Genomic DNA, 15,078 nt, shown 5'->3' with positions numbered 1-15,078 from the left:
TAAACAAAAACTCTTCAGAAGCCTCTAAAGCAGCAAAGCAACAGGCAGTATTTCACTTTTGTGAAAAATAGAAGGGGAAGCTGATTTCCAAGTGTAATGTGTACAGGAATCAGAACTGTAGCTTCATGACATTTTAAGTTAACTGGTTCATTTACTTTTCTTTAAAATGAAACTGTGGAAAGCCATGCCTTTTTAGTTAAGAAGCTTACAGAAATAAAATCCAGCTTATGAATTATAATTACAGAATGCCAACTGGTGTATGTTATTTGGGTGTTTTGCATTATCTTTTGTGAGGTTTTATTGTGAGATTAATAAGTAAAAAGTGAATGGAAGAAGCAGGTTCTTTCCTGTCCCTCCATCTGAGAAATGACAGTAGGCACTGCCTGGTAATTTCTGGCTTTGCATATATACGTGCAGAGATCGTGACATTTTTTATTTTTCTGTTGTAAACAAGAGAGATCAACAGAATGTTTTGGATAGGCAGTGCTATGTTTTTTAATTTACTCTTAATTTAGCCCATATTCTTTGATACTAAATATTTACAACTAACACCACATGCACAGAAAACTCTGTTTGTCATGGCCTGTAGTTACTGGTTTGTTTTTTTTTTTTTCTGGTCAGACCTTGCTTGTCAATCAAAGGATAACATGGAGTATATGAATTGAAATTGAACAGCTCTGGAAATTTCTGAGTGTAAGGTGATCATACTTAAGCAGAACACCAGCATTTGAATTGCTTTTCATTGGCACCTAGTAAGGTAGTGTTGATACGTAAGATACTAGTTTCATTCACAGAGCTATAGAGAGGGTCATTTCTGAAGACAAGTCCTTCTAAAAACATCAGGATGACTATGGATTGGGCATGCATATCCTTTATTGGACTGTTAGATTTGTATCTTCTGCATCCTAAAACAGGTTTTACCAGCTGCTGGAAGTGACCCATGCTTTGGAGCTGAGAGAAGGCACAAAGCTGCAGTAATTGTTTAATGTGGGACTCCTCCTTTACTTTACTCCTTGGAGAATGGCTTAAGGTCAAATGTTCCTGATGCTAGGTGACCAGAACTGGTTTCTTCCTATGTTAGATGGCTGGGCTGTATCTCAATTATTGTAGCTCCTGGGATCATGTTCTTCAGTATGCCTCAAAACCCCCAAATTTTGACACTAAAGTGTAAGATGATAAAGTTAACTGAATCTACTGAGAGAAAAAGGAAGCTCACCCAACACTAGTGTCAATTTCTTAAGATATACGGATATTTATAAGGAGTGACTGCTACAGGTAATTGAGTATAACCTGTTGAAATTTGGTACAATTTGTTGTTTAAAGGCTGCTAATGAATTGAGAGAATCTGTTCTCTATATGTAAGAAAGGCTTTTTGTCTTTAAAAGGTAATTGGTCTTTATTCAACAGATCTGTCATGTTATTTCTAATATGTAGTGTATTTGCCCTGTAAAATAGAAGTTATTTGTGCGGTCTTGGTTTTTTTTTTTTTTTTGAGAAATAGGGATCTATTTGATCTTATCCCTCATTTATTTGTCTAAAGTCCAAAACCAGTTTCACAAAAAGCTCCACTAATCTGTTTACTAGACCTTCAGACAGCATGGAACATGGGTATGTGTGTATATTACTGCTTTTAGAAGCAGACGTTTGCATCAGGCAGAGAGGTATTTACATAAAATATATTACTATTTTGTTAATTACAGCTTTTAGCATCCTGTCTGAGAGTGACACCAAACTGTTCAAACTGTTTAGGGTCTAACATATATAACGGAGTATAAAAAGAAGAGCAGCCTTCATAGTAATTCAACAATAATAAATAGGCTTTAGATATGAATTTGCCCAGAGTATGTCAAATGAATTTATAATCTCAAAAGCTGTATCTCTCATGAACATGGACGAATCGTATCTCAATCTTGGGCCATCATGAGGAGTCAAACTCAAGCAAGAGAGAAGCATTTCCCAAAGTGCACCCTGCACACAAAAAAAAAAGGTGAGCAAAAAAAAGGTCAGTGCCCTAAATGGTTTCCCTTAGTGACGGTCCTAAGGGACAGGATTGTCCCTCTCTACTCTGCCCTCGTGAGGCCCCATCTGGAATACTGTGTCTAGATCTGAGGGCCCCAATACAAGAAAGATGTGGAACTGTTGGAGAGGGTTCAGAGGAGGCCACAAGTATGATTGGAGGGCTGGAGCACGTGCCCTACAAAGAGAGGCTGAGGGAGCTGGGCTTGTTCAGCCTGGAGGAGAGAAGGCTGTGGGGGGACCTCATTACAGCCTTCCAGTACCAGAAGGGAGCTTATAAGCAGGAGGGGATTCAACTTTTTAAAAGGATAGACAATGGCAGGACAAGGGGGAATGGATTAAAACTAAAGGAAGGAAGGTTTAGATTAGATATTAGGGGGAAGTTTTTTACAGAAAGAGTGGTGAGGTGCTAGAACAGGCTGCCCAGAGAAGTAGTGGATGCCCCATTCCTGGAAGTGTTCAAGGCCAGGTTGGATGGGGCCTTGGGCAACCTTGTATAGATCCAGGCCTGGAGGTTCGTGGCCCTGCCTGTGGCAGGGGGGTTGGAGCTCTATGATCCTTGGGGTCCCTTCCAACCCATGCTATTCTATGATTCTATGATCCTAATAAAGAAGTGGGAAATTTGCTGTAGAAATAAGTGAAAACTTGGTTTACATTGTTGGATCTCCTTCCAGAGAATTATATTGAAGTTGTCTTCAATCTGTTATATTGATATCTGGTATTAAAAAAACACACCAAAATTTGCTACACTGAACATTAGCCATGCAGGAGGTCAAAACAAAGGGAAACCCCCAACTTCTCTGTTTGGAAAGTGGCCTAGTGACAAGTGAGATAACAGACAAGGAACTGTCACTGCACCACGTGGATGACGTTCTGGTTGGGTTAGTACTGTAGGAGTACAACTGTGAGTTAAAATCACAAGTGAGTTTATGCACTGACAGCTAGTAATTGAAGTACACAGATCATGCTAATGCATCATTTCATCTACAAGCTGCAGTCTTTGATGAGAAGCTCGTTATATATTGCAAATCATCTGAATTTAAAAGTATAGCAAAACTGCTTGATTTTTCCTGTCCCCTTTCACCCAACCCTCCAGCAAAGCCCCGCAGGGACACCATGCTGAACTAAATCTTTAGGTGTTAGGTTATATGTCCTCATTAAAAACACTGCAAAATGCTGCTAAGTGCAATGGTAATATTGTGACTCGACAGTTTTAGTGCTATATTGATCAATTTCCATTTCAAAGATGATAAAGCTGACATGGCTCGTGGTCCCCAAAGATATTTGGGAAAGAAACTTCTTTAAAAAAAATATTAGAGCGTTTAATTGTAACTGATGATGCGTGTCACTCCTGGTCCCAGGAGGGCTTACAGCTGCAGCTCCAGAAGAAATGAGAATTCCCTCTGTGACCCTGATGGCTTCTATAGCATGAAATCTCTTTCTTTATGGCATTGAAGTTTAAAGTGACATCTTTTCTAGTCGGATGTTGGCAGCATGTGTGCTAATGCCAGATCATGCTAAATAGAAGAAAAGCTTTCTGGGTTAACATCTGCATATTTTTCAAAAAAACACCCCAAACCATTATATATATATATTTTAAATAGCGAAAAAATTGCAGACAATTCAGTAATTCCCAATGTCTCAGCTGCAGTGATGTGTTTTTCACCTCCACCTCTATAGTTTATCACCACTGCTCTCTCTGAATTAGAACTGGCAGCAGCAGTAATGAAGCTCCCTGCATAGACAGTGCTCCAGGTAGCCAGCAGCATCTTTGGGTTTTGGGGTGTAGCTGTCTGCAAGAAGAACCATGTGTGGCACCACGTGTGTTGAAAATAGCTGGTGTCTGCTCCTGGTCTGGAGCTTGCCCTATGGGTGCAGGGGTAGCTGTTTGCCAAAAAGCAATGTAGGACTTGTTTCTGGCCAGTTGTTTTTCTTCAGTGCTTCACTGTTTGGCTAACACCAACATGAACCTGCATGTGATTGGTAAGGCATTTTAATCCACTCTGATAATAGTCCTAGTTTGATTCTCTGACTAACCTGAAAGGCACAACAAGTTACGGAAACCAATCTCTCTCCTGTTGCAGCTTTTACTTCTGCTGTCAGAAAAATTGCTGAGCGACTTTGATGCCTTCTGTGTAGGTCTCAGCAGGAGAAAGGCAACCTTCTACAGTAGTGGGCTGCAGCACAAGGATTTCAGTAGCTGGGATCAATACACTCTTTTGGTCAGCACAGATAGGATTAGGAGTAAACTTGCCGAATTCTTGATGGTAGTATAGATGCACCAAGCAAAAGCCTAATTTAACTCTGTACCTTAGATAATTTCCCTTGTACGCTGTGAATTTTAAGTATAAACTCCAAGCACTACAACTGACCTGCATGATTAGGATCAGAGACTTAGTGTTTGATTTAAGAACAACATGTCTCTGTGAACGTTCATTCCTTCTCTCTTGCTCTTGCAAAACACTCCTGCACACAGGTTGTGGTTCTGACGTGGACAGAGATTTTTGTGTAGCGCAGATAAAAATGTCTTTGAAAAAAGTTTATATTGAACACTGTAAAGTTTACATTGAACACTGTAAACATGAATCAATAAAAAAATGGAATTATCTATAAAGGACAGAAATACAGAAAACATCTTGTTACGTAGGAGGAAATTTCTATTCACTCAGACTAGGTGATGGTCTGTGAGATGGCAAGTTATTGTTAGATCACAATAACTCATGCACTAACCCTTTGGGGGGTTTTGTGCATAAAATGATCTTCTACTATTTCTTTGTCAGATTTTGATTTTGTTGTTATTCCTTCCCACCACTTTCAACAAGAGAAATTGTTGTTTTGGCTTATAGGAGCCGTGCCACCTCTGTTATCAGAAGAGGAGAATGGAGTAAGAGAAGCAACAGGGAAAAATCAATTTGTACACACTGTTCCCTGACTTTTATGGCTCTGAAGGGACAGTTGTACAAAGCAGTGACTGACTGCCACTGTCCCTTTCTAAGTATGGGACCGAGCAAGATTCAGGTCACTCTGTGGTTAACCACACTGGGAAACCAGATCTTTTCTTTTTTTTTTTTGTAGTTGCTGAAAGACACAAAGTCCTTACTCGTTTCTGGCAGGGTGAAAACTAATTTCTGATGCTGATTTGTTAGGCTAGTTACTTGCACGTACATATTTTTACAAGGTAATCATGTGATGGTTGAATTGAAGCTTTAATGTCTTGAAATAGAAGAGTTATTTTATACTACAAAGTCTCTTTCAAGACAAGAAGCTGTCATCAATTAAGAAAGCTTAAGTTTGATATGTCTGGGAAAAGACTGCTCTCACACAGGAAGCTTTTGAAAACTGTGCTGCATATCACAGTTTTACTGAGCCCTGAATTTCCTAGCACAGCCTGTCATTCATTTGCAAGAAATAAAGTTCTGAAGGACAATTGTAACAGAATTGATACTATGGTCCACATTTTAGAATATTGGACTAATAGGCCAAAGAAATACCAATGCAGTAAATAGGGAAAGGAAATACTCATGCTGATGGAATGAAGTATTGATGTAAGAAAGAGACAAAAACTGAGTGAGTGCTATAAATTTAAAAAAAAAAAGGTCTTTACCTGTCAGCATGTAGCTGTGAGTGTGCACTGGTGGTAGCTTATTTTTTGGGGTTTTGAGATTCCTAAAATAAGTACTATTGTAAAATGTGTGCTGTTTTAAAAATAGGTAGTCTCCCTAAATTATCTGCTATAGCGTGAAGATAGACAAACAATGACTGGAAAAAATACTCTGCTTTTGAAAGAAAGATGCTTACAGTATATTTATAATCCTCTTTCAAAAAGCTAAGCAGAATTTCAGTTACATCTATTATTTCTGTTGGAGGGAAGTAAGTGTAAGTTATTAGTAATTTATTGACTAAGGGTAGCTCCCGTCATTAGGGATCTACCTCTGTTTTTATTGGCTTTTAGTGATCAGACTGGGTAAGGACTAATCATCTTCAGAAGGTGGAGAATTTGTACAGCTTGTGGGAAAGATGTGCAGACAAACTCATCAATTAAAAAGCAAAGAAAAAAGTCTTTTTTACATTTATCCTGTTGAGACTGATTTATCTCCGTCAGCACAATCTCCATCTGCTGCTGTTTTACAAATGTGACTGTATACCTTCAGCAAACCAAGCAAAGCTTTAGTATCTGGAATAATAAATTCAAGCTTTGAACTCTATAGCTTGCTATTCTTCTCTAAAGGACAGTACCTGCAGCAGTGGGACAGCTTTGATTGCAAAATTGATTACATGCAGAGCCTTGGGAAAATTATATAGTGGTCTTAGCTGTGACTGGGTGGACTGTTGTATGGTGTATTTGCTTTTGATGAGAATGAAACTACAGAGCATGATGCTCTGGAAGCCTTGCTGAGTGTGTGCTTGTGAAGTGTCTGTACTAGAGGTTTGAGGCTGGAAAAGTGAGGTAGCGAAGCACAAGTGGGTGTAGGAGCTACAAAACCTCCAAAGGCTTCAGTTAGGTTTCACTGGTACTAAGGAAAGGGAACTCTTGCAGCTGAATGGCCGGGCAATCGTGTTGTCCTTGGGTCCAGGCAGACCTGCATTTCTCCTTTGTCAGTCTTCCTTTCATGTTCGTTTAATAACCAGCTGCATTGTTAATGTGCAAAGACTGGTTGTTTTTTATAAGACACTTTTTTGTTTCTTTTAAACTAGAAAGATGAAAACTACAGAAGCCTACCACGAGATACTAGTAGCTGGTCTAACCAGTTTCAGAGAGACAATGCTCGTTCATCGTTAAGTGCCAGTCATCCCATGGTGGACAAGTGGCTGGAGAGGCAAGAACAGGTAATATATATGTGTATATATATATTACTTTATCAATCTAATCTTTATGCTGCTCCAAGCTGTTACAAAGAAGTGTATTCGTATGTGATTCAGGCTTTCTAAGCACGACACAAGCGCCAACAGTATGCTGACTGAATTTGTATGGGATTCCTTCTGCTTCCAAAAAACTGCATTAAAACTGAAATGGACAGCTGCAAATTATTTCATTTTTGAGTCACAAACATGTTTATATAGTATATGGAGTGCTGCTGTTCTTCACAGCCGATACCAGCAGGGTTATTTTAATTAGAGAGCATTATTTTGATAAACATTTTGCTGTTGAAAGCTGATAGTATTACTGCAGAATAGCCAAATGTAGGTAATTTTTGGCACTACACTTTGAAATGCTTGTTATTTTTAACATTGTAAAAATATAGTCATTATAAATTTGAAGATGGTGTTACCATATTTGTTTAGTGTACATTTATATTGCTTTTGATCTTGGGCATTTTTTGGCACACAAAGTTATTCCAACTTGTTGTTTTTGTTTTTTAATAAAAAGCTGGTAGTCACTGAGGTTTAAAGGTTTGAAACTAAAATTACCTAGCCATCACTTTATGTATTTGTATATGTCTGAAATTTTCAAGAAGTGCCTTCAAATGTACAATGACGATGCATCCTTACTATGGAGACTCGGAATATAACAGGAAGCCCGTGTATAGGGTAGTACATATGTAGGATTATTACCTCATTTTTCTGCTTTATACAAGGTGACATGAAAACAGAGTTTTGCACAAATTTTGCATCTTATAGCAATAGTGCTATACCCAGAATTTACTTCATACTGAGGAGCTTCAAAATGAAATTTGCCATTTTAGACAGCCCAAGCTTCTTACACTGTGCCTTGTGAATGGAGAGGAAGGTTAAAGTCCAACACTGGGCTGGTGTCAAGGGACTGGTCTCCTTCACCCACAAATCCCATTCTGATACTTTAAGTCCTGCATTACCAAATCCTAGGATATTCCAAGCATTCTTTATTTAACCCAATTCTTAGATAAAAACGAGCTTAAGTAATACCACAGAGTATAAAAACCTAAAAAACCCACCCCAAATGTGAGCTTTTGACTATTTGTGTTCTTGTAATTAGCTGCAGATTAATGTAAAAATACATGTTTTATGGGGGGAAAAAAAAGTGTCTCTTTGGTCCTCGTATATTTTCTTGTGCTAGTGATAGCTTTCTTACTGTTTTCCTCTCAAAAGATATAGAACTAGTGCAGATGAGTTTTTAACTGCTGTCTCTGTACCTGGCTGTGTTGAAATGGAAAGTTTGTGCTCAGATTTGAAAGCATCCCCTGTGGCGGTTCTGCTCCTTTGATGTTTTTGGGGCATGTTTCCATGCGTCATTAGATTTTCACCGTGGCAGTTAATGAAACTGTTGTATCAGCAAAGGAAGTTGGATTAGGCATCTTAATAGTAATCATCTTATAAAATGTTTGGTACATGAATATTTTAATACATGAAGTTTTATATTAAGTTTTGTGCTGATTTTGGTCTCTGAACAACTTAACTGGTTCGATTTATTCACCAATTAGGTAAATAATTGGGCACTAGTGGGATCTTGGAATCTTATTTGTTACCAGAGTTAACTGATTGAATTCTTAAATTGTAAATACCATGTTTCTTCTGAGCAAGTTTGCTCCTTTTTGGTTTAGTTTGCTTATGGTGGTGTTTCTTGAGAGAGGGAATGTTTGTTCTTTAAATGTGCTAATGAATCTGCATGTATCTGGAATACCAGGATTCTTATGTGATTTCATATCAGCAGGATAATTAATTAGACTGAAGCCTGTTTAACAGGGTATGCACAGGAGAAGAAAGCCTGTAGTGAGAGTGGGAGGCAGCACAGCTCTGCTGAGAGCGGGAGGGAAGGGCCTGGCAGGGGATGGAGTAGCAGTAGGTAGATACTCTTCCACTCTTTTTGGGGTTTTAAACTCTAGTATCTTTTTTAGTATCCTCTGTGGGCTTTTTGTTTCACATTGGTTAAGCCTTTCGCTTCTGTGAAGTAACACAAGTGATGAGGAGATTGCTATTTGGCATAATCAATTAATTATTGATCACTTAACGGGTCTTCCAGTCCTGCTCCTGTGTCCTCAGCAGGGCTATGGAAGGTCTGGAGCTATGTGGCCACCTTGCCTGGACACGCAGAAAAAGCAGGGGACAGTAGATATGGCCCCAGGGTAAAGCAGTGAGATGCCAAGAAGCCTCTAGGACAAAACCCATTACAGATAACCAGGGCTAATAACAGTCCTGCCTTTATGGCTCTTCAGTGGAAATAGTAGCAAACACTAGATGCATCTCCAGACTCCAAAGGGTTGTTGTTGGAACAGGGTCTTCTGGCTGGGATAGAGTTACTTCTCTCACAGCTTGCCTCATCTCTTCCTTTTGAATATCAGGCGAAAGAAATTGCCAGGGTGATCTTTATCAGCTTCTCACCTACACGAACGTTCACTGGAATTGAGCTTTGAGGAGTGAAGGTGTGATGTGTCAAAGAAGTGCAATTATTTTTGTGTGTACACCTTTCCCGTAAGCACAACCATGGAGCAAACTGTAATTCAGCAACATCATCACAGCCTGTTCTGCAGGTGAAACCCCAAGAGACCTTGTTCCTAGGAATTCGTTACAAGCTGCCATAGCAGGAACACTAATAAGGGCACAGAATTACATATATTTGAGTAGTTGTTAGAGAAACAGTTCTGTAAACTTGTCTAGGTTTTAGTGCCTAAGAATGGAGGAATGCATGAAGCCTGTTAAAATTCCTGAAAGTAATTGCTCTTGCTCCTATCTATTGTGCTTTTGTGAGCTTTGCTAAATTAGAGTGATACATCAAAGAAATGGAAAAGATTAATTCAGCTTTCTGAATCCTTTAAGATATTCTGGTAGAATATACATAATGGTTAGCTCTACCTACCTAAGGATTGTTCCCAGTTAGTTCCAGACCCCTCTGGTTGTCCACAGGGCAAATGATCCTTGTATTTATCAGAATGTTTTGGTGTTTCTCAAGCTCATGAAATAAGTTATGTGAAACTTTGTACCCAGAATCATTTCACCACTATAAAAAAAAAAAAACAAAACCAAAACCAAACAACAAAGCCAAAACCCAGGTGGGGTTTCAGAATAGAGTTAGAAAGTTAAGAATAGATTGTATTTGTTACTCTTTTGGTCAATTATTTAATTAATTATCTCCTGTGGGTTGTTAAGTAGCAGGAAAAAACCCAACTGCAATCTTTTAATTCTGAAATACCTTTAAAAAGAAAAACTGGCTTTTTGTTCTTCATCTTGCCCTCCACAGCATTTTCTTTTCCCCCACAGCAACCAAACTTGGAGAAACAGTTGAAAAATCTTATTTCCTCTGAAATGTATTCATATATATGGTAATGTCAGTTTTATTTGAGAAATATTTTCCCTCAGTTCACCTCAAGACTTACTCAGGCCCTGATCAAATCTGGACTCATGCTGTTTCATACCAGGTAGACATGAAAAGGAAAGGCATGAAAGAGTTAAGCTTCTCACCAATTCTTTAAGTACACAGAAAGCATCTCTCGGGTGGTCATTTTAGTTTCATGAGTCAAATATTGGAACTGGCAGCAATCAAGACACCTTGAACCGAAAGGGTATATTCCTTGCTCTGCTGGCGAGGCCTGTTTCACAGAGGGATTAAGGGCATCCATCTGTGCTGTGTGCTGGGCAGGGGCGCAAGAAAATCCTGCAGCAGTCCTACTTAATTATGAAGCGGTTGACCAGATTTGGAAATACACTGAGATTGGTTCAGTTAAAACTATATGTGACTATATATGCACACACACACATGTATGTATATATCTGTATTTTTTAGTGCATAAAGGCAAGGTAGGAGGTGAAATAAAATTTCAGTGTTATTTATTACTGAAGAACAGGTCTGATTCCTAAAATCCCAGTAGCTTTTAGTATCTTGCAAAAGCCAAAGATTAAAGCACCTCCAATGTATTCTAAAATGGGAAGAGAAGTTGGTTACTACTGCTGACTCCTTGAGCAGAAATGTGCAGTACAGAAACACTCTCCCATAGTTATTCTTGTTCGTGACATCTGTCCATAGTACTCTGGTACAGTTTCTTTGGTTCCCTTTTCAACAAGATCAGACGTGCAAGTAGCATATGGTTTTAGATCTCCAGCTGTGAAGTACTTGCCTTCAGCTTGTATTTTCAGCAAAATAAGGCCTGCTTTTAATATGACTGAATGTACTCTCTTAAAACATTCGGATGCTATGAATTAGTGCATTTCAGCACTGTCAGTTGAAAAAAAAATACTCAGAGCTTCAGAGATAGGTTTCTGATTTTAAACCACTAATTTTTATTTATATTTATACCTCTTTTATGTTTCTCCTTGTCTGACAGGTGTATTTTGGCTTTTGGTTTTAGGTTTTGTTATGACTAACTACTTTGGAAATGTCTGCAACTTCTGTGTTTCATGGCCTGGATATGGGGAGGCTTTGGAATTGGAGGCTGTTCTCTCAAACTCCTCACGTGTAGAGGTTGAAACGACAGTAAAAATGATAGTCATTAGCAAGGAGTTGTGCTTTAAGGTTTGGAAAAAAGGATGAGATAGGCTTCAGTCAGAGGAATCATTTTTAACTGGTTATCCATTACTCTGTACCACGCCAAGACAGAGTCTCATTGCTTTCTTCCCTCTAGGAGTACATGCACTTTAGAATTTATCTCTTGTGATAACAACCTTTATGAACATAGAACTATGATAGGATGTAAATCATAAAATATAGAGATGCTTTTAAAGCTTGTCATAATTCTTATAAAGGATTTGTATCACAGAGATAGAGGTATGAATATATTCAAAGTTCCAGGCCTGATGCAAAGCTCTGTCTCTTTTTGGAGGGTCTTCGGTGGATTGTCCAGAGTGAGAGGCAGGAAACTATCCAGGGATTATGAAACCAGGTTGATCATGGGAGGAAGAAATGTTTCAGTCTAGGGAACAAGGCCACGGCTCGTGCAGTTCACTTGTTTCTGCAGGTAGAGCTATGGGATGTAGCTGAGAAAGGCATGGTGTGGCACCTGATTTAGTATTAAATAATTGTCCAAAGCTATAACTATGGACAGGTAGAAGCAGTGACCAGTGGTCACTTGAGGTTTATGTCAGTCAAGGAGCTGATCAGGCCACCCAAAGGTGTTCCTGTGAGAGTTCAAAGTCTCCCCAGTCCATATCTACTTGGAAATTTAGCTTTTTTCACTACTTGAGACGGGGCTACTTAGCCTTGTGATAACACTGACTTCTACCTGATGGGCTTGTCTGCACCCTGAGTGCTACAGCTACTTCTTCTTGCTTTAGTACTATGAAGACAATGAAAAGCTTGGTTTGGCCTAAGAGTATTTTCTTTTAGCTGCAACTGCTACAGGTGATTGGATATTACTGCTCCCTTTGTTTCTATATATTGGCAAGTTGCTAACTCTGTCAGCTCAGAAACTCAAATGAAATGTAAGATATCAAGTGCCACCTTGACCCTTCACTTGGCAGGAAGAGGGGCAGTTATGTCACAGCAAGATCAGTGGTTGCATCAGCTCTGAGCCAGCCAAAAGCTCTGCTTGCTTGCCAGAAGAGCACCAGTACCATCTGGAGCCATTACTAAATACAGGTGTAATAATCTTTTTCTTTTTTTTCCTTTTCTTTGACTAATCACACCTTTGGAATTTTTTTAAAAAATATAATATGGTCAAAATCATTAACGAATTTTTCAAATAGGCTTTGACTTCCCATAGGAGTGTATGTGAAACCAGTCTTACTGGGTGTCATTGATCTGTACATGACTGCAATTAGGTGATTATTCGATTGACTTGTTTCAGCATTGTCCATGTGTTGCATTTATTGTTATATTATGCATAGTGAGCTCCAAAAGGAGAAACGTGTTTACAGTGTGAGTACCTATGTAAAAATATCCAAATTCCTATTGTGTTGGTCTGGTGTCTGGGTCTACATTGAGGCGTGTGTGAGCTCAGCTGAGTCATGTCCAGGATGGACATCCCCTCGGCTGCTTCTGGTGGCTGAGGCTGTGGTGGAGGTTAGGTAGGTGGCCAGTTCACACAGACACATCTTGATCTGGGAGACTTGCTGGACCTGGCTCTGTATTACATCTCAGAATGCTTAAAAAGGGGCATGGGAAGGGAAAAGCAGCTCGTCTGATGGACATGTGGGTTCCACATTTTTTACTGTATTTTTCAGTAGTGAGAAACAGAATCACAGGCCTTTTCTAGGTTTAAATCTGACCTTGAACCTAACTGGCTTCAGATCCAGATTTGTAAATGTAAACTCAGTTTCCATATTTAAAAGCCATATGATTTTTAATTTCTAACTTGATCTACTCTAGTTCCTACCACATAGAAGAGTTGCTGTGTCTTCTGAGTTCAGAAGAATCTCTGTATTTTTCTGTATAAAGCTTGGATCTGAATATACTAATACACGTATTTATTAAATATTCTCTAAATGCTTGTGTACCACAGAAACAGAGAAGGAGCCTTAAAGCGAAAGGCTTATCTTTATGCTGAGTGCATCAGTATGTGAGGAGACAGAATCTAATTTCAAACTACAGTATGTATTAGTTTTAAGAAAATACTAACATGGAGTTTAGAAGTCTGTGTGCTTTTACACAAAATGGACATTTGTGGACATGACCGTAATTGTATATTCAGGAAGGAGATTCTTCTTATTATTTGTCTTGGAGTCATGAACAGATTTTAAGTTGTTTTTCAGTGCTGAGGGTTTCAGTTTAGATGAGGTAGGAGGTTGGAATAAACAGCTTTATTGCTTGGGGACAGCTGTAGTAGTGATGCTTTTATAAACAATGTTTCATGCTGGCATCTATCTTGTTCTCCTTTGAAAAATAATCTGTCATTTCACACTGTGTATTAAATAGGTGAGACAGTTTGGGGGTACAATCTACTTTCACTTATATGCTGCTGCGTAGATATGAATTCAGTGGCACAATGTAGCTCTATATGTGTCCACAGTTTAAAAAAACAACCCAAACAAACTAAAACCAGAAAAGACAATTTTTATGATGGAAGGTGACATGCAGCCCGTGTGTGTCCTCACACTCATAGGTGTCTGTACACATACGCATTTGTGTGTACATATACTGGACTGAAATTTCAAGAATCATACAACAGCCCAGGTTGGAAGAGACTTGGTCATCTTGTACAGCCCTTTGTGGGAAAGGGATCCTAGATGAGACTATCTGGCACCCTGGCCAATCCTATCTTGAAAAAAATTAGTGATGGGGACTCTACCACATCCCTGAGGAGGTTGTTCCAGTGACTGTTTACAAAATTAAAAAAATAAAAATTCTTTCTTATATAAAAATGTAACCTCTCTTGATACAACTTTTACATGTAGCCTCTTGTCTTCTTCATGAGGGTCCTTGTGAAGACAGCACATCTGCCCCTTTAATAGCTGCTCTTTAAGCAATGAAATACGGTGATGATGTGCCCCAAGCCTTCTCTTTTCCAGGGAGAAAAGACCGAAACTCCTTCAGTCTTTCCTCACAGGGCAAGTTCTCTAACCCTTTAATCATCTTCATGACACTCTTTTTGACGGTCAACAGTCAGTCCATCTTTCATGAACTGTGCTGACCAGAGCTGGACATGGTACTTCGTGTGCAGCCTGACAAGCACTGAGTGGGATGATCACCAACGTACCTTTGGTGTTATGTGCTAGACTTACCCTGTTCTGCAGAAACTTTCTGAAGAGTGTTGGCACACACAAAGGGCATTTTCAGACTTGTTAGTACACCGGTTTTCCTGCCCTCTTGCACCAAAATATTTAAATAATCCTGTTGTGGTAATAAATCTATGATACTGGGGAGATAAGTAATATCCTTTTATATTATGTGGAGATGCTGTACAAAGCTTTAAATAAATTATTGCTGTTAGATTTCTGACTATTTTCTAAGTATTTTGCAGAACAGAATTATCTCTGGCTTCTTTGGCTGTTGTCTGTCCATGGTAGCAGGTCAGATAAGGACATGTGAAAATCCCTTACTGGGACTGGACAGGCGTATCATCTAAAGGATGTCTCAGGTCTTCCCGTTCTTCTTCTAAGAACTTGTTTTCGTTCTTCATGCTGTGGAAGAGGTTTATCTTTTCAGATGTTTACTTTTTAGTCCAAGCGTATATAAAGTATCCAAATGAGTTGTTTGTAATAGAAACGCTCTCACTCTTT

General features: G+C 39.0%; 1 protein-coding gene across 1 annotated transcript in view; it reads left to right on the top strand.

The window, feature by feature from the left end:
- The window catches only part of PARD3 (par-3 family cell polarity regulator), a gene marked incomplete at its 3' end in the record, with an annotated part of 453,440 nt that overhangs the window by 187,914 nt on the left and 250,448 nt on the right, over positions 1 to 15,078 (top strand). The window contains exon 5 of the mRNA XM_084260488.1: positions 6,712 to 6,843. Within this exon, the coding sequence (XP_084116614.1) occupies positions 6,712 to 6,843 (132 nt within the window). The remainder of the gene's footprint in view (positions 1 to 6,711; positions 6,844 to 15,078) is intronic.

The sequence above is a fragment of the Gallinula chloropus genome, assembly GCF_964237585.1.
Source record: "Gallinula chloropus genome assembly, chromosome: 2".
Classification (NCBI taxonomy): domain Eukaryota; kingdom Metazoa; phylum Chordata; class Aves; order Gruiformes; family Rallidae; genus Gallinula; species Gallinula chloropus.
The sequence above is the reverse complement of the archived record's forward strand: the minus strand, read 5'-3'. Positions and strand labels throughout refer to the sequence as shown.